General features: G+C 43.1%; 1 protein-coding gene across 1 annotated transcript in view; it reads right to left on the reverse strand.

Moving 5' to 3' along the window:
• The window catches only part of LOC147733562 (aminopeptidase N-like), a 474,314-nt gene that overhangs the window by 393,427 nt on the left and 62,143 nt on the right, over positions 1-18,744 (reverse strand). The window contains exons 3-4 of the mRNA XM_086958149.1: positions 18,528-18,664; positions 18,315-18,441 (exon numbers count right to left, since the gene is read on the reverse strand). Of these exons, the coding sequence (XP_086814275.1) occupies positions 18,315-18,441; positions 18,528-18,664 (264 nt within the window). The remainder of the gene's footprint in view (positions 1-18,314; positions 18,442-18,527; positions 18,665-18,744) is intronic.

Below are 18,744 nucleotides of genomic sequence, written 5' to 3' on the forward strand. Positions count from 1 at the left end.
TGCTCACAGCCCCTCACAGCAGGATGCCGAGCTAGGGCCGGGGAGAGCGAGGATGCTCCCACATGACCGGGGACCATGCAGCTGCGCTGCAGCCAACCACAGAGAAGATCACTCAAGCCTCAAGCTACGTGTAACAGGAGGGACATTGTTGCGGCTGGGGCCCAGGTGAGTGCTCTTCCCCACCTCTTCTCTGAAACTTTGCGCTGCCCGAGCACGAGCAGCTCCAACTAGACTGTCTTGGGAGGCATCTTTGGAGAAAGTATTCCCACCCTCCCGGTGGTAGCATACAGGCATTCCTGCAGCCTGGGCTACCTTAACTCCTTGATTGGTGTATCGGCCACACCAACGTTTGGAGGTTCACATTTTTTTCATGTCATTTCCTAACAGGGTATGACCTCAAACACCTATCCGAATCCACCTGCAAGTCAACACCTTGCTTTACTGTCTTTCCTAAATATCATGTTCAGGAGCTGCATAATATTCCCAGCCATTGTTTCTCATGATGAATCTTATGATCTGTGCAACGTCTCAGTATTGATTCAGTGCACTAACTGTTATGCCCATGACAATTGCCTAATGGCCAAGTGATTGCTGTGATTGTGGCCTATGTGTTTGGAATAAAAAGGATATTTCTTTATATAGCCTTGTGTGGAGTCTCTAGTGTGCCACTGGGATGTGTATGTTGCCCACATTTCCTCACATTTCCTCTGAGATATGCCTGAATTTACAGAATGTGTTATTTGCTATTTCCATCCCCCCCGGGGCACCTTTATGTTCTGTAACCAAGAAAGAGCAGAATATTTCACCATGTATTGGTTACAGACACTTAAACGTATGATCATGTACAGATATGGCCTCATTTTGGTAGGAGTTCTTTGTGTAAAAGGTTATTATGATTGGTTATCCATGATTGGCAGATTTCATTTTCTGGTAAGACCCTAGTACAGTGCTGTGTGTGTGCCCAGGGCCTCTAAATCAAATGCTACTATTCGGGTTGCAGAACTGCTTGTACCGCCCACCAGAGTAGCCCTGTGAATGTATCTCAGACTTGCCACTGCAGTATCAATGCAGGCAGTTTTGAACTGCCATGTGGACCTGACAAACACCCACTTGCCAGGCCCCAACCTTCCTTTTTCTTACAAGCAAGGAACCCCTTGGGTAGGCCCAGTTGCAGTGTATGTAAAAGGTAGGACATGTGCAGGTGTATTTTACATGTCCTGATAGTGAAATACTGCCACTTTTTTCACTACTGAAAGGCTATCTGTCCCATAGGCTAACATGTGAGTTGCTTTGTAATATCTTACAAATATAAATTTCCATTGGGACAGGATAGAGAAATAAAGTTTAGGCTCCCTGGATTCATAATGTAATAACACATCTTTTTAGGGCGACGGTTTTAAAATCTTGTGTTTGAAAATGTCACATTTAGAAAATAGGCATTTTCTTCTTTAACTAGTCTGTGTGCCTCTGCTGTTTGTGTATTGACTGTCTGGTTTTGGAGTGACAGGATCTATGGATGTGCATTCACTGAAGCCAGTCCCAAAGGTGGGGGTGAGGTGTGCCCTGTCTTGCCTGGAGACTCATCGTATCTCCACCTTCTGCAGTCATGCTGGACCAAGGAGACCGTGTTCAATGACCCTTACGACAAAGAGAACAATTACAAAATGAGGTATAAGTATTAGACCTAATACCCCAGGACTTTAGATTACTGCCGGGAACAAGAGGACCCTGCCAAGAAGAAGAGCGGAAGAACTGTGTGAGGAACGCTGCCTTCTCTGTGTTAGGGATGGGTTGGCCTGCAGTTGCTGTTTCTATTTGTGGTGGAGAAAAAGGACTAACACTTTTTGCCCTACTGTGGTATCATGCTTGGGAAGACATCTCCAAGGTCTTGTGTGTGCTGGCCTACTGTTTCAGAAGAATTGGGGACAACAAAGTCTTCCATCAGTTTGCGAAACTTTATTTATGGGTCCCTGGTGCTTCATTTTATTCTGGGATTTCTGGTGCTTCGTTTCACTCGAGGATTTCTGGTGCTTTGTTTTACTCCGGGATTTCTGGTGCTTTGCTTGTTTCAAAATCCCAAGTGTTGTGCTGCACTCTTCGGCGCTGATAAGGATTTCATTGATCGGTTTAGCAACCCTGTGCGCTTTTCATAGCGCAACTACGCATCGCCCCAGCTCTGGACTCAGCCTCCAACTGCTGCTCTAGGAAATGCCAAGAGATTGCAGGGCAGCCGCTTGTCAGCTGAGTGAGCGCTGCAGGAGCCCCATGCTTTGCCTAGTAACGTACCCGAAGCGCCGTCATGTGAGGAAGACTGTACTTCTCACAGCCCTGCACGGCAGGATGAGCTAGGGCAGGGGAGAGAGAGGATGCTCCCACATGACCGGGGACCATGCAGTGGCACTGCAGCCAGCGGCAGAGAAAATCCCTCAAGCCTCCAACTAAATGTAAAAGGAGATACATTGTTGCGGCTGGGGTCCAGGTGAGTGTTCTTCCCCACCTCTTCTCTGAAACTTTGTGCCGCCCGAGCAGCTCCAACTCCACTGTCTTGGGAGGCATCTTTGGGGAAAATATTCCTACCCTCCCGGTGGTAGCATACAGGCATTCCTGCAGCCTGAGCTACCTTAACACCTTGATTGGTGTATCGGCCACACCAACGATTGGAGGTACACATTTTTTCATGTCATTTCCTAAATGTGTATGACCTCCAACACCTATCTGAATTCACCTGCAAGTCAACACCTTGCTTTACTGTCTTTCCTAAATATCATGTTTAGGAGCTGCATAACATTCCCAGCCATTGTTTCTCATGATGAATCTTATGATCTGTGCAACGTCTCAGTATTGATTCAGTGCACTAACTGTTATGCCCATACAATTGCCTTATGTGATTGCTGTGATTGTGGCCTATGTGTTTGGAATAAAAAGCATATTTCTTTATATATCCTTGTGTGGAATCTCTAGTGTGCCACTGGGATGTGTATGTTGCCCACATTTCCTCTGAAATAACCCAGACTTCTCTGCCAAGCTACCAAGGGGGTGAGCAAGGTTTATGTGCGTGTAACTCCCTTACCCTGACAAGAGTGGTGGGTTCTGCCTGGCTTAGGTGAATTAGCCAACCAGAAACCCCATTTCTAGCAAAATGTAGCTTTCAGAAAAGTTACATTTACTTGTCTGAGCCACTATAGGCTAATTAGCCCTTAATCTGAAGCTACTGTCTTGCCTGTAATGAGGTATGAAATTCCTTCCAGGAGCCACGCAATAGGCCAATTTGATTGACAGGTTGACCTGAATGGGCAGAGATGACCCATCTGAACTTAGCAGAATAGTAAGGGTGGGGGCTGCTGCTCCTCCTGTTGGCGGAACAATGTCATATCCTGCAAGACAGGCCTGTCTTTGGTATATGTAAAACCGAGAATGTTCCCCCTCAATCACTTTTACTATAATCATGTGGACCAGGAGCGATCAAGGACACTCTTAAGTTATAATAACCAGAGGGTGGAGGGACAACAGCTGACCTGTAGCCATTTCACCAGCCATTTCAGCGCCAGGATGCTCGTTTCGGAGCGACAGTTCGCGCTATATAAATACTGCATACAAATACAAATACAAATACAAATAGGCCGCTGTTCTATAATTTGCCAGTTAACAATCGTTACGGCCCATTGGAAGAAGTGGACTGACTAATAACCAAAGAAGCCTTGTGTTGTGGTAAAAGTGGCAAGGATAGACAGGAAGGGAATGTGATGGAAAATTCGGGGAATCTTCAGGGGTCACCCAAGCTTGCTGCAAAATCAGAATTGGATATATCTGATGGGATGTTGCCTGGGCGGGGGCAGGGGTATCCCTATCTTCTATATTGCCATTGGAAATTACAACAACTACCCCCACTAATCTTCCCACAGATTTCTTAAACTCCTTTAATCCCCAAATGACACCTGAAAGTGCCCCTAGCCAATTTGATGAAACAGCAAGCCAACGTGGAGACCTCAAGATTTTATCATGGAACTTGGCTGGCATTAAGGCTAAGTTATCCTCCCCCCAATGGGGTGCATTTATTGACCAGTTTGATGTCTGCCTGTTCCAGGAGACACGAGCAAGAGACGATTGGACAAGGGTGGGTTTTGTTACCCACAATATACCTGCTAGTACAGGGGGGAGGGGAAGGCCGTCGGGTGGATTATCTATATGGGTTGCTTCCCATGTGGGTTGCTATCCTACCTCCCTGGAAACCCACTCCCAAGATATTCAATCAGTACTGCTCACTTTTCCATCTAAACTGAAACTAGCCATCATTAATATCTACTCCCGCCCTGTACCACTTGCCCAGGAATCCAAAACCTTGGAGGAATTAAATCTTTTTATCCTGAGGGCGCCACCTAACTCAGGTTTGATAGTGGGTGGAGACCTAAATTGCCACTTCGAACCCCTCTCAGGCTCATACGATGTTATCTCCAATGAGGAGGACCTACAGTGGGCTATACCTGACCCCTAAACGTATCCAGCCAAATCCTGGTCACCCCTGGTTTTACAAATCAATGCCATTGCTCTAACCCACTCCCTGAGGGCCTGCAATGGCCATACTCCCTCAAATAGGCCGAGTAGGACAACATTTAATAGAACTGGCCAGGCCTCCCAAATAGATTATATTATGGTTGAGTGCAGTTCCTGGCATTGGGTGAAGGACTTTGAGGTTATCCCACGGATTGTCAGTGACTATAATGCTTTGTTACTCTCCTTCGGGGTTCCAGACTCAGGTATATCCCCTCTTAGTGAGACCCCGATCGATGACAGGCTAATCCTGACCAATGATCGGAGAAGGATAAAATGGGGGGCAATGAAACAGTCTCCGGAGAAATTGGTAGAGCTGTATGAAATGGTTATCCTGATATTGCAGGAATTAAGTATGCTCAGGGTTGATGGAACTAATCCAGTTCATTTACATTTGGTTGCAACACTCCATAATCACCTTATAGATAATTTAGATAATATTTTAAATCCCATTAGTCGCTCAAGAAAAATTAAGGATCTACCACATTCGTGGTATAATGATGAAGGCCAAGTCAGCGTTGTTGGAGGCTATTAAGGGGGGGGGGAAAGTTACTGATAAAAAGCAGACGGGCCTACTACAAAGAAGTTGTCTCTAGTGCAAAATTGTCATGGGAAGAAAATAAATGGCTAAACATTAAATCTGCCGTATTGGCTCGGGACATGAAAGCATTCTGGTCTATAGTAAGAACGGGTTGTAAGGAGGGTACTCCACTCGGTGAACCTAATTTGCCAGCCGAAGTGTGGACTGAGCACTTTGCAGCTCTGTTCGCAATTGATCCGGAACAGGACCCTTTAATAGATCCTAGGGGTACCCTCTGCCCACAAACTGCATGTGCAGAAGTCTGTCCAGGACTATTGAGTAGACAGGCAAATGCTGTTCACGAAGGAATAACACTACGAGGGGTTACCCTAGCAATAGAAAGAATACCAGCTGGAAAAGCACCTGTGTTAGACAAACTCCCTGGGGATATGTTCCGGGAAGAACCGTTAATCTGGGGCCCTTATTTGCTAGTGCTATTCAATGCCATCATGAATGGCATGCCCATTCCTGACACCTGGGCCGGGGCCAAAATTGTCCCAATTTTCAAAAAGGGTTCCCCGTTATACCCCGCAAACTACAGACCGATCAGTTTGATCAACGTCACACAAAAACTGTTTGCTCGGGTAATACTGGAACGAATCCAGGGCTGGCAGGAAGAAAATGACATCATCAGCCCCTACCAAGCAGGATTCATGAAAAACACCTCCACACTCGAACAAGTGTTTAGATTGCAACTAATCACTTGGAAGACAGTATCAATGGAGGGTGGCAGCCCCTATTTGATATTTGTGTACCTGAAAACTGCCTTCGACCTCGTCCCTAGAACCAAACTGTGGGGGGTTCTAAGAGATTTGGGGATCCCTTCCTATCTACTTGATATTCTGATCAAGTTGCATGATGACACCTATGCTAAAGTTAGATGTGAAAGGGGAGGAGAACTAACCAGCAGGCTCACAGTTGGCAGAGGTGTAAGACAGGGCTGTGTGCTTGCACCAACCCTGTTTTCCCTCTTTGTCAACACACTAATCCCACTTCTGGCTGAGGTAGCAAACAACGATGCCCCAAAGTTAGCAAACACCAAGGTGGCAGCTTTGATGTTTGCTGACGATACCCTCCACCTATCAAAGACACCGATGGGTATTCAGAGGTTATTGGACAGTTTTGCTTCATTCTGTAACACTAGGGGTCTGGCGATTAATACTACTAAAACCAAATTTATGATCGTCAATCCTCCTAAGACAACACGCTCCAATCCACAATTGAATGGTATTAGTTTGGAAAGGGTGTCTGTCTTTGAATACCTCGGCGTTACCCTTTCAGAAGACATGCAGTGGGCGCCCCAAATAGCCAAAGCTAAGCTTAAGCTATCTCAGATTGTCGGGAGCATAGCCAAACTAACCAGGGAATCATCTTTTAAACCCATTGGCCCCGCGCTTGAAATGCACAGGGTTCAAGCGCGCGGAGCAACTTTGTATGGGGCAGAACTATGGGGGCATTGTTCGTCCTCTACCTTAGCTGTAGTCGAGAATAGATTTTTAAGACAAATAACGGGTCTCCCAGCGGGTACCCCGCTAATTCCCTTATGACTAGATTTGGGTATTTCGCCAATTGAAGACGAGATCGCCCTAAAACCTCTAATCTTTTGGCAAAGACTCTGGGCAACTCCCGAACTAGCACCATGCCAGGCAGAAACAAATGAGCTTTAATCCTACTCATGTTTGCTGAAAAGGGTTCCTTGGTTTGCCATGTGAAGCATGAGAGCGAAAAGCTTGGTAAACCATCTTTGTGGAGCACTCCAGGCATTACTAGCCCCTTAGTTCCCTGACCTCTGTTACCGAAAACCTATCGCACCCTAAAGCTCAAAGCCATGCACACAAACCCCAAACTGGGCTCCCTTACAACACAGTTTCTTGCAGTGAAGGATAACTACGAACTCGAAATTTTTCTGGATGACATCCTTCCCCAGGTTGCAAGAAAACTGTATGTCCAGTTCAGACATAGTACTTTACCTGTACGTGCTGTTTCTAATAAATGGGCTGGGCAGAAAGAGGAGGGATGCCCTGTATGCATTACACAAGAGGAAACAGAAATGCATGTCTAATTTATCTGTCCTGGCTACCAAAAAGCGAGGCGCTACTGGCTTGTACAAGTCTGTCAGAATCTGGGTTTTGAGCATTGTTGGGAGGCTTTCCGGGTTTTAAAATATGATACATCTAAACCCATTGTGTTTGCTGTTTCTCGTTACTTAAATACAATGTGGCGAAGGAGATGGGCTTTTATGGAAAAGGGTAAAAAATTATAAAATGCCGATCAGCAGTAAATATTTGTATAATGTGATCACCATGTGTCCAGTTTCTGTTAGATACTGATTTTAGTTTTATATTACTTTGTATATAGAAGTATTCTCGACAAATCTGATTTTATTGTAAATATTGTAATCTTTTTTAAATTATTTATTGAAATATTGCTGCTATTTTTCTAGTTGTTTGCCGTTTGCATCACATTAATTGTTATAACTCCTCCCCGCTGTTCCAATCCTCTGCCTCACCTCCTCCCTCCCTAGCTGTCTGGTAAAATTTTACGATGTGATTTAAAATTAGAATTTTTATTATCTTATGGAGTGTTTTCAATCACGGTATGAATTTCTTAATAATGTATTTTATTCTGTGCCTGTGTTCACTTTTTATGGTCCTAGTGACCGAAATAAAAGTTTTGAAACAAACGAAAACCTTTGCAACTTTTAAACAGATGGAACATGCCCTAAGGCATTAAACAGGCCCAGCTCACAATTCTTCTATGATTACTGAAAGACCCCGCTTTGTCTTTGTATGAAATGGGGTTCTCTAGTTGGGAGAGGTAAGTACCTTTATCGAAGTAGGGACCCTTGCTTCTAGTCAGGGAAAGGGGGATACACACTTTAGATAACCCCTGCTCACTCCCTTGGTAGCTTGAGATGAGCAGCCAGGCTTCTACCAAAGGCAATGCGTGAAGTATTTGTACTCAAAATACACAGTAATACACTGATAACAGCACAAATGGACACTACAGCAGTTTAGAAAAATAAATTATCTTCATCTAAACTCAACAAGACCAAAACAACAAAAATCCAACATGCATGTAGTTAAATAGCACTTCAAAACAGTTATTTCCAAAACAAATCTTGTAAAAAACAAATAGCTCTACCTGGGACTATTGCGATATTGTGACAGCAATAAAATAAATCCAAAGTATGGCACCATTCGTGATGTACATGGCATTGGGCACAGAGTCACACGGACTTCCAAACAAACAGTACCTTTGGATAAAGAAGTTGATGATGATGCATGGCGTCGTGGAGTTGAGGCGTGGGGAGCTGAGGTCGGCTCCCTAGCTGCCACAGTGGAGGTGAGTTGTCATGTCCGCGAGGAGGTGAAGTGTTGAATCTAGGACAGGGGAAGTCAGTTGTGTCAGCTGTGAGGCGTCGGTTCCAGTGACGGTGCAAAGTCGGCGAGATTGTGGAGTCACCCTGGGCAGTTAACGGCACCGCGGTAACAAGATGCAGGCGCTGGCAATGACAAAGTCTATGCAAGTGATGGCTTTGTCGAAATGGCAATAACTGCAGGCATCAAAGAGCATCAGAGCTGCGTTGCAGGCCGGGTGGTTCATCGTGCACTTCTCAAGGGGTGCCAGGCCTCAGTGCAGGTCGCGGCTTCAGAGCGGCATCGCAGACGGCATCGGAGACAGGTTTTCTTGCTTCTTTCAGGTTGCTTCCAGCTCCTAACAGCAGGAACAACCTCCAGAGGCCCAAAATGGGAATAGTAACCTCCTGGCAGGTCAGAACTCTCAGCAATAGAGTTCAGGGGAGCTGCGGGTGAAGTCTTTTTTGTCCCTGAGACTTCAGAACAGGAGGCCTGCACACACAAGCCATTGGAGATTCTTCTTCAAGTAGGTTCACAGCAAAGTTTCAGTCTTTGTCCTTTCCTTGGCAGACGTTGCAACTGGAGGCCAACCCCACATAGTGCACAGCAAATGGGCAGTACTCCTCTTCTCAGCTCTCCAGCTCTTCTCCTTGGCAAAGGATCCTTTTGAGTCCAGAAGGGACCTAAAGTTCTGGGGTTTAAGGTGCACTACTTATACCCCCTTTTGTCTTTGTTCTTCTTTGTCCAAGGGTCTCTGAGCCCAATCCAAACAAGTTCTGTTCTCACTGGTGCACTATGAACACAGGGGGTGAAGACAGCATTGTTCAAGATAGACAGCCCCAATTCAGGTCCAAGGAAAACCCCTCCAAATACTCTAAATTCAGCCGAGCCCCATTCAGCTCAGCTCTGAGACATCCAGGAAGCGGCAGGCACACCTCAAACCCCTCCCCTCATGGCTGTCTATAGTGAATGCACATCCCCAGCCTCTGTCACTCTAAAACCAGGCAGACAATCTACAAACAGGGAGAGGCACACAGAATGGTTCAACAAGAAAATGCCTACTTTCTAAAAGCGGCATTTTAAAACACATAATTCAAAAACCATTGTTACTAAAGGATGTGCTATTAAATTCTGAGTTCAGAGAGCCTAAACTTTATTTCTCAATATTGTACCAATGGGAAGTTATATTTGTGAGATGTTACAAAGTTCCTCCCATGTTATCCTATGGGGCACAGAGCCTTTCAATTGTGAAAACGAAATACACTATATTTCATTATCAGGACATGTCACACACACTAGTTCATGTCCTAACTTTCACTTTCACATACCCTGAACCCTGCCCATGGAGTACCTTGTGCCTACCAGAGGAGTGCGTTTACATGTAAGAAAAGGAAAGGTTAGGTCCTGGCAAGTGGGTACACTTACCAGGCCGACAGGGCAGTTTAAAACTGTGCACAGATACTGCAGAGGCAGGTTTGAGATACCATTTCAGGGCTACTCACATGGGTGGCACAATCAGTGCTTCAGGCACACTAGTAGTATTTGATTTGCAGGCCCAGGCACACTCAGAGCACTTTACTAGGGACTTACCAGTAAATAGAATATGACAATCAGGGAGAACCAATTGTAATAACAATTTACACAGAGAGCATATGCACTTTAGCACTGTGTAGCAGTGCTAAAGTGCCCGGAGTCCTATAGCCAACAAAAACAGGCCAGGAAAATTAGGAGGAAAAAGCAAAACATGTGTTGACAACCCTGCAATAAAGGGCCAAGCCCAACAGTCTTCCTAGACTTCTATATCATTTTATGTTGATGTCCAGGACCTGCTTTACTCTAGATTTTTAGTGAGGAAATTGGTACCTCCCCTCTCCCTCCAGCTCTCAGAGCTCAAGCTTATTGTGGATAAAGAATTTGCCCTCTTAAATTTGGTTTTCAATAAGACAAACAGGGACTAGCGAAAAAGCAGGCATGCTGGGAACATTTACTCCATTGTTCACAGAGGGTCTAGAGTGTCTTAGGGTGTCCCTCCCCCACAGGCTTTTGCACCTTACAAAGTTGGACTGTCACCCAGCTTTACTCAGAACACTGCTGAATTTGTATAAGGATACAAGGAGGGCTGAACCTTCTGCAATTTGCATCTGTGACCTGCAAGAAGATTCCAAGGACAAAACGATCTCCGTGTATCATAAGGCTTAACCCCTAGGTTGCTCCAGGCAGGGCTGGACTGCCCATAGCGGGCACCGGGCGATTCCCTGGTGCACCGCACGGGTGGGGGCCGGTTTTGGGCCCCTGGGAGCCATTTTTTTTAGGGCCGTTTTTGCAGCATATCTGCTAAATCGGCCCTGTATCAAAATCGGCCCGAAAACAGGCCCCGGCAAAGAGCTCTGTGGCACTTCCAACCCACCCGAGTGGGGAGGGGGTGCGGCCGAGCACTTTGCCAGGGCCGGTTGTGGTTTCCAGTTTGGCCCTGGCTCCAGGATCATAAAAAAGCTGAAGAGGAAATTCCTGTGAGGACCCCCATGGTATGGACTTTGATGTTGGCCTCTGCCTATTACCTTGAGCATCTGTATGTGCTTTACCCTGAGGTCTTAGGTGCCTTTTTTCTTCTGTTGTTTTTTGGGCACTAGACTAAACTTTGGACAGTTAAAAATTCCTTTAGAGCTCCAGTGGTTACCTGAAGGAACAAGTACCTGAATGGATGTTCCACAACATCAGGATGGATTTCAGCTCCATTACACATGGAGATCATGGCCCTTATGAAAAGAAATTACTGAGACACCAACAAGAAACCTCTTAAACTCCAGAGCATCAGTGAGACCGACCTGCTGTAGGGATGCGACCTTCAGTTTCAGGCTGTCCATGCAGAGAGGATTTGTTTCTCAAAAAGTGATAACATTCAATTCTGCATTTTCAAAAAAAAATTCCAAGATAGTAACAGAGTCCTTTTTCTGGAGTAGGGTTTAGAATATTTTCAAACGTTTTGTATTGCAGACTTTCAGCAGGACCAATCAACATAATGTACCTGACCATAATGGTCTACCTGAAGTTGCACCTTGTTCCCTTTCTACTGTGACCCTTGACTCACATTGGGTGTGATCCAGCGGGCCAAAGGAAATTCAGTCTCATATGAACAACTCTACACCACGATACTCACCATTATTCATACATTTATCACTAGGCCCATAAATGGCTTGAGACATGAATTGACCAACTGAATCATATGACCTAATTAATCAAAACACTTTATAAACATTTAATTAAGTCAAAGTTAAAGGCAATGGATAAACTAATGGTAACTCAAACGAAACAATCAAGACCAGCTTGTCATTTCAAAATCTATTTTATTAACTTTATTATCAGGCAAGGAGCAATTTTAAGAATTTAATTCTTTTATTTGCATTTAATTAGCAGCATTATTTTATTAGAAAGGCACATTAGACTGTCAGCTTAAAATCAAAATCAGCATGAGAAATGCTTAAACATTTAGGAAATCATTCCTTAAACCCTATTTCCCTAACTAAACTAAATGAACCTAAGGAGAAAAAGTTAAGTATGGAAATTCTTACGTGATCAGGTGCTTTATTCTTGGTATTCTTTTACATTGTTTTTTTAAAAAAAATCTATCTACAGTTCTCTTTATATATTTATTTGTTTGATCTTATTTTACTGATTTTTTTTCTTACTAGTTTACAAATGATTGTGGGGGTTTATTGTGTGTTATATATTTTGTGTGACTTTCCCTGTTTATACACTGTTTAAATACTTGACACATTGTCTTTGATTTAAGTCAGACTACTTTGTTTCACGTTACCAGGGATTGGGCTAAGCTTTATTTTAAACATTTGTGTGACAGCTAGTAGGTTGTGGCATTATTCTTTGAGGTGGTACCTTGTCGACACAAATAATAATCCAATTTCTTACCCTCTTTTAAGTATATTTTGGAGTCATCGAAGGAAGGACAAGATTTTTTAGCTTGATTTTTAGCAAGCATATTATCTGCTGAGAATGACAGAAGGAGGTGAGTCTAAAATATAATTTTGCACACCATTCGTCCATTGTCAATATCATGTCATTCCAAACCACTTGGATTGAGCTTTCCCAGATGTACCTGGCATAGCTTTTCTTGACTGACATCTAGTGTTTCCTCAGACTCTTGGCGAACATCAAGAACATCAAGAACATGTGACATATCAAGATTCGCAAAACACTCAAGCAGGTCCCATAGATTTGAAAGAGTCAGTTTGAGAAAGATGATGTACTTTGCTTTTAATTTTATTGCTTCACCATTTATATATATAACCCAAATCGTATGCGCTATTTTGAAGTGGTCTTCACTTTTAATGTTTAGGAGACCCAGAGTTTAACAAGGAGTACAATTCTGTATTGGCAATGTCTCAATATTTGGCCAAAATGAACAGTGATCATACTTATGTTTTGAAGAAGGAGAATACGAGTAAAGTTTTCTGTTGGGATGATAAAGCTGAGAAGGCATACGCAGACACTCAAATGGCAATCTTGTCTCATTGATATTGCAAAATGAAACATTGTGGAAACAGATGTCTGTGAAAAAACAGCAGGTGCAGTCCTGTTACAGAAACAAGAACATGTACAAGAACATCTTGATTTGTTTTAATCTCGTGTTTTGTCAGAATCTGAATGAAACAATTTGGTATTTGAGAGAGACTTTATAGACAAGAAGGTGATTTGTATTTAGTGGAGACCTCTGCTTGAATGGAATTAGAGAACCATTTGTAGGTCGAATTAACTAATGAATAGCAATTCAGTTTCAGACTTTTTTTAGTGTAGGCATTGTCAAGTGAGATGGGCAATTTCTTTGTCCAGTATGACTTTATTATCACTGGCATTCCGTGCCCATTGAAAGTGTTGGCGGGTGCAAACATTGGCAGGTAATTTATCCCATTGCTATTTCTGAATCATCAAACTATATTTGCTTCTCAGTGAGTGGTTGAATAGTTCACTTTTTCTACACAAGTTTAAGACGGCTCAAGAACAGATGAAACACGAGGAACCGTGAAGATATTTTGTTGAAGACTTACCTACTTAGACAAAACTAACAGTAATTCTGTCAAAAAGCTGTTTTGTTCCTTCCAAAGAAGTCATGTGGCTGTTATGAAGATGTGCCATAACTCCACCAATCTAAGCATATAGAAATGTAAAAGCTACTTTGGATTTAGTATGGCAGTCTTTTGGTGACCACCAGCTGTGCATCTTGATCTTCAGGAGCATGCTTTTGCTGTCAAATTTGTGTCCAGCATTAAAATTCATGGTCTAAGCTTTTTATGTATCTTCCCAAGTTCCCACGACTTGGCTTCCTGTCTCCACAGTTCTTATAATGGCTGTTCTACCTGTGGAAACGTGGTCAAAAACGGCCCATTTTTCTCCTTTGGCCAAATTATCAACGGCTGAAGAAGTGTTTTAACTGGTATTTTTTCATGTCCTTGGGTTGACTCATAATATAATTTCGGTAGAGTCTCTCTCCCGTTTTTGGAGAGCCTTGTATAAGGCATTAGGAACTGGACAACCACCATCTTCTGGTATGGGCAACATGAACAAAAAAATCAACATTTGGAGCCGTTACTGTGAGGCTATTGTAATGCATTTCAACACATTTGCTTTTCCTATTTCTCAACTGAGCAATTTTCTTCTCTAGATATTAAAGCTCTTGATAAACGTACTGCGTACAGAATGCCTGTTGCATGGCTTGCCCCTTTACGGAGACTTTTATAGAACATGTAACTGTGAAAAGCAAACCAAAAATGTCAGTAGTCTTACTTAGGTTTTTGGCTTCTAAAAATGGTTTGGCAAATATAATTAATTATAAAGTAGGACCCACGTCAGTTGTACTGACGAGGCAGACTACGCATATCATGAAAGATAACTGAAGTGCGGGAAACATCCTTTACAACGCAATTTTTACCACGCAGTGCCTTTACGACGCAACTTTTACAACGCAAACCATTACAACGCATTGCGCAGGGGGGGGGCGCTCTAGGATAGGGAATAGGTTTAATTTACTATCCAACACCTTCCCTACTATCCACGGGGACTGGAGTTGGAATAGTAAATTAAAGTATTCACTATCCAGCGCCCCAAAGCACTATGCATTGTAAAGGCATGCGTTGTAAAAACCGCGTTGTAAAAGCATGCGTTGTAACGTCATACATCCCTGAAGTGCTGAAGTTAACAAAGACAGTGATTCTCATTTAAATGTATTTTTGTAATATTCCTTCAAAAATTACCACCTGTGCAAGTGCTTCTGGCGCATTTCCCAAGAGGGAGATACAGGAAGGAAAGAACACAATTTTACCACTTGAAATTACTGCAACCCAAATTTAGGACCTGTAAACCTAGTATAATAGCTTAGAACGCCGCCAAAATATATTTTGATGAATAATCCTGAAAGTTTCTGTTGAAGAAAGTGCAATGAACAAAAATACATACCAACACATTCATGCATTCTGTAAGTATGTCATTTTTAGGTTGAGCCTACAGCGGCAGCCCGCATGCGCTGCTTGCTTGGCGTGGCATGCAGGAATAGAGCATGAAGTGGAAGCTCCGCCCACTCTCGGCCCATGTTTTTAATTGGCTCGTGTCACTGGCTTTTTAAATGATGCGTCTGATTGATTATGAGGCTTGTTAGTCCCTCCTTATTATGGCCAATGCATCATTTGTATCCTGAATATTGGAAGACCTTACCCAGTGTAAGTTTGAATCTCGTGCACTCCTGAGGCGTCAAGGCCGTTGAAATGTAGTATGAATAAACTAAATAAAATCTTCTCGGAGTGTAAGTCAAATTTTAATACTGTTGGTGACAAACATCATATTGAGTCATGTGATCAAGCGTCCATGGTGGATCAATTCAATTTTGATGACATATGAAATGATTGATTCCATTAATAAGCGTAGTCACATAGGTTACATAAGTGAACTGTATCCCCTATGCATTTCGAGCATAGCTCTTCTTCAGGGGAAAATTCTTCTCGAAGCTTGCTAAGCGAATATCCAAAGTCTGGGGAAGTGTAGTGAGCTTCGTGGTAGCTTGGGTTAGCGTATACCCGGAAGAGGCGAGTTAAAATAACGCACGAGATTCACCCTTACACTGGGTAAGGTCTTCCAATATTCCTTATACTCGCACCTCAGGGACTAGGAGGTGATCCTCTCGTAGCACCCAAAGCAAGAATTGTTCTTTTTTACTATTCACGAAAAGATTAACAGAGAGTGCAGCGGTTTCCAATTCCTTCATCATTTGTACCCTCCCATGGCTAATGGCCCCTTTACTTTGGGTGTTACACAGAACGTTATTTAAACTGTGAACTTTGTTCATGCCTTGTCGCCCCCTTTTTCCCCACGCTCCCGTTGTAGATGCTCCCCCAGTCCGGTGTGCGTGATGCAATGCAATAGGTCTCAAGTAAATGCGAGTCCTATTGCATTGCAAATGCTTGTTTAAGCTGATTACTGCACTACAACACACCAAGCCGTACCCAGACAAAATGGCAGAGTAAAAAGCATGTAGCTGGGATTGATTTCCATTCCTCACCCATTTCCAGGCCATGAACGTCATCTCTGCCTCCAATCGTGGAGCAGCACCCTAGGGGTTTCACTTGGCAGTAATGTGTGTGTGAGTTCTGCCAGCATCAGGCTGTGCTCTGCTGTCAAGAGGAAACTCAGAACAGACAAATATCATGTTCTGCCTGCTTTCTCAGTGTAATTCGGGAGACTTCATTATCAGAGGCTGGAAAGAGAGAAACAAAAGAAGATGGCCTTGTGGCTTGATCTATATCTGGTCTTATGAATCTGGTGATAGCACATCATTTTCTTGGGGGCATCGCGTAGCTGGCCGTCCGGCTGAGTGCGATTTGAACAACAACAAACAGCAATAATGAATTTTTGTTCCTTGGCAGGAAGAAATGAGAGGAATCATTTGCAGGCTTTGTTATTACTCAGTTTTACAAGCTCGTCGCTCTATTTAAAATTCCCATAATTACACCGTGCCCTGGACAATTCATTTTGTTGCTCACTTTACTTTAGGAGTTGCATGTAGTGTCTAAAGTATTAATAAATGGATATCATTGCTCAGTAAACAAGCCTCCACAATGGATGATTGTTATTATATTACACATGTGCCAAAGACTTATAGTTTTTGCAAGCACTGAAAAGGGCTATTAATGTGCATATGACAAATCAGCATAGCACAATAAAGAACCCATTGAGTGCCATCATTCCCCCCTGGGATGAAGGACTATTAGCTCTTTGGAAAGCCTGTCAGCTAAGAAGGTGATACATTACGCCGCCGCCCCTGGTCCTAGGAGGAGAGCACTTCACTGAGGCCTGGCTTTTTAGGTTGAGCATTCAAGACCTCTTGTATATTGGTGTATACAGGGCTTTAAGGGGGATAAAAACACTGAGGGGTCTCTCAAAGGGCATGGCCAATGTAATGAAGGGTGTGGCTTAAAAACTTGTAAGCTAAAAATCTGTGCTTAGCATAGTGTGCAGCACAACTTGTATTTTCCTGCTTTTATTAATCGTATCCAGATATATAACACAAGTAATGTCATAACTACAACAAGTCAGGGCTATTGGCCTTGTCAATGGTTGTTAGTAACATAAGATAAATAAGCAGCAGCTATGGCTTTTATATAATCTTGAAAAAGCTTCCACTTAAAGCCCTGGTGACACTACGACAATGTTGCTGCGCCTGAGCTTAAAAAAAGAAGGGAAACCCAGAAAGAAAACGACTCTCTTTAAAGGATTTCTCTTCCCCTACAACGCTCACCTGGCATGACGTCATGCCATAACTTCTCCACTAGTGAGAAGTGAGCAGTGTGAGTAGCGCACATCAATGTGCCTGTCAGTGCAGTCCAGAAAAAAATGGACCGTGGGTGCCAGGGAACAGAACAGAGCATGATAGAGACCCTTTTCAAGGCCCCTTTTAAAAAACTGTCGGTGCTCAGCACCGGTAGAACCCGGCCCTCTTAAAGCTCTGAGTATATACTTATATGTTTATGTACTTTGTGCGCTCTGGAGATCAGTCCTAGGACTTGTCTGCTTCCTCTTAGGGACTATTTTTTCTGTTCAACTGCCTCTATTTAAATGTCTTCATAGAAAACTACCAGTAGAGGTGAGTAAAATACCAGAGTTACTTTCTGCTTGTTCAACTGCCTCTATTTAACTATCTTGATAGAAAACGACCAGTAAAGGTCAGTAAAATGCCAGAATTGCTTTCTGCTGAGGGATTTTTTTTTTGTTTTCTTGCAACTGCCTCTACGTAACTTTGTTGATTGAAAAAGTCCAGGTCAGTCAAATACGCGAATCACTTCAGCATTCCCTAGATTCCAGTCCATAGACATTGTCTTCCATGAGCACCCATAGACAATATTATTTTTTTCAAATCTTGTATTTATTAGTGGTATGACCACCAAAGGCCCTGATTTTATAATAAAAACAGAGCTTCAGTCTATACCCTTTCCAGCTGAAAGGCAATATTTCTCTCCATGTGTTCCCATTCCTGGCATGTCACACAGTTTGGTTCTTACTTTCCCTCCATGTTGAAGAACAGTAGATGTTTCAGCAGCCAGGCTAATGTGCTGCATAGCAAAATACATATAATGTCTCAAAGGCAAGACAGATTGCATTGCAAACGCTTGTTTTCTTGTGACAACATTCAATGCGACACCCATGCGACATAATTTTAGATTGCACTGAGCGCTCTCATCAATTGAGAATTAAGACTCCACTAACCTGCTTGTGAATATATTGCTTCATATGAATATTATTAAGAACAAAATAGTCCCGTCTTTGCTCACCTGACTTTGGCAGTGGATAAGGCGCTCTGTAATAATCTTGCACTAAATTTAGAATTGGACCAGTTACATTTAAAGCATATTCTCCTTGATTTTCCTGGATAGCTTTCTTTCGAGCCCAGATTCGAATCTGAAATGAAGGGACAAGTTTTTGAATTCCAAACTCAGAATTAAAGACCCACCTGGATTCCCCATGGGAAATCAAAACTGTTGTACCTGCACATTATTGTTCATCGTTTCAATCTTATCAAAGTCACACACTATGAAAGCCAGGAGATAGGTGGATACTTTTGGAGTTTTTCCAAATGTGGTGACGTGCCAAGTCACAGAATCTATGACTTTTGGTACAGTGCCTAGAGAGAAGAAAATGTCGAAAAGAAGATAAAGTATCACATCCAATGTAAAGGCATTTAGGGAAAGTCACATCGATTCA

Source organism: Lissotriton vulgaris, chromosome 2_1 (assembly GCF_964263255.1).
Source record: "Lissotriton vulgaris chromosome 2_1, aLisVul1.2, whole genome shotgun sequence".
Taxonomy (NCBI): Eukaryota; Metazoa; Chordata; class Amphibia; order Caudata; family Salamandridae; genus Lissotriton; species Lissotriton vulgaris.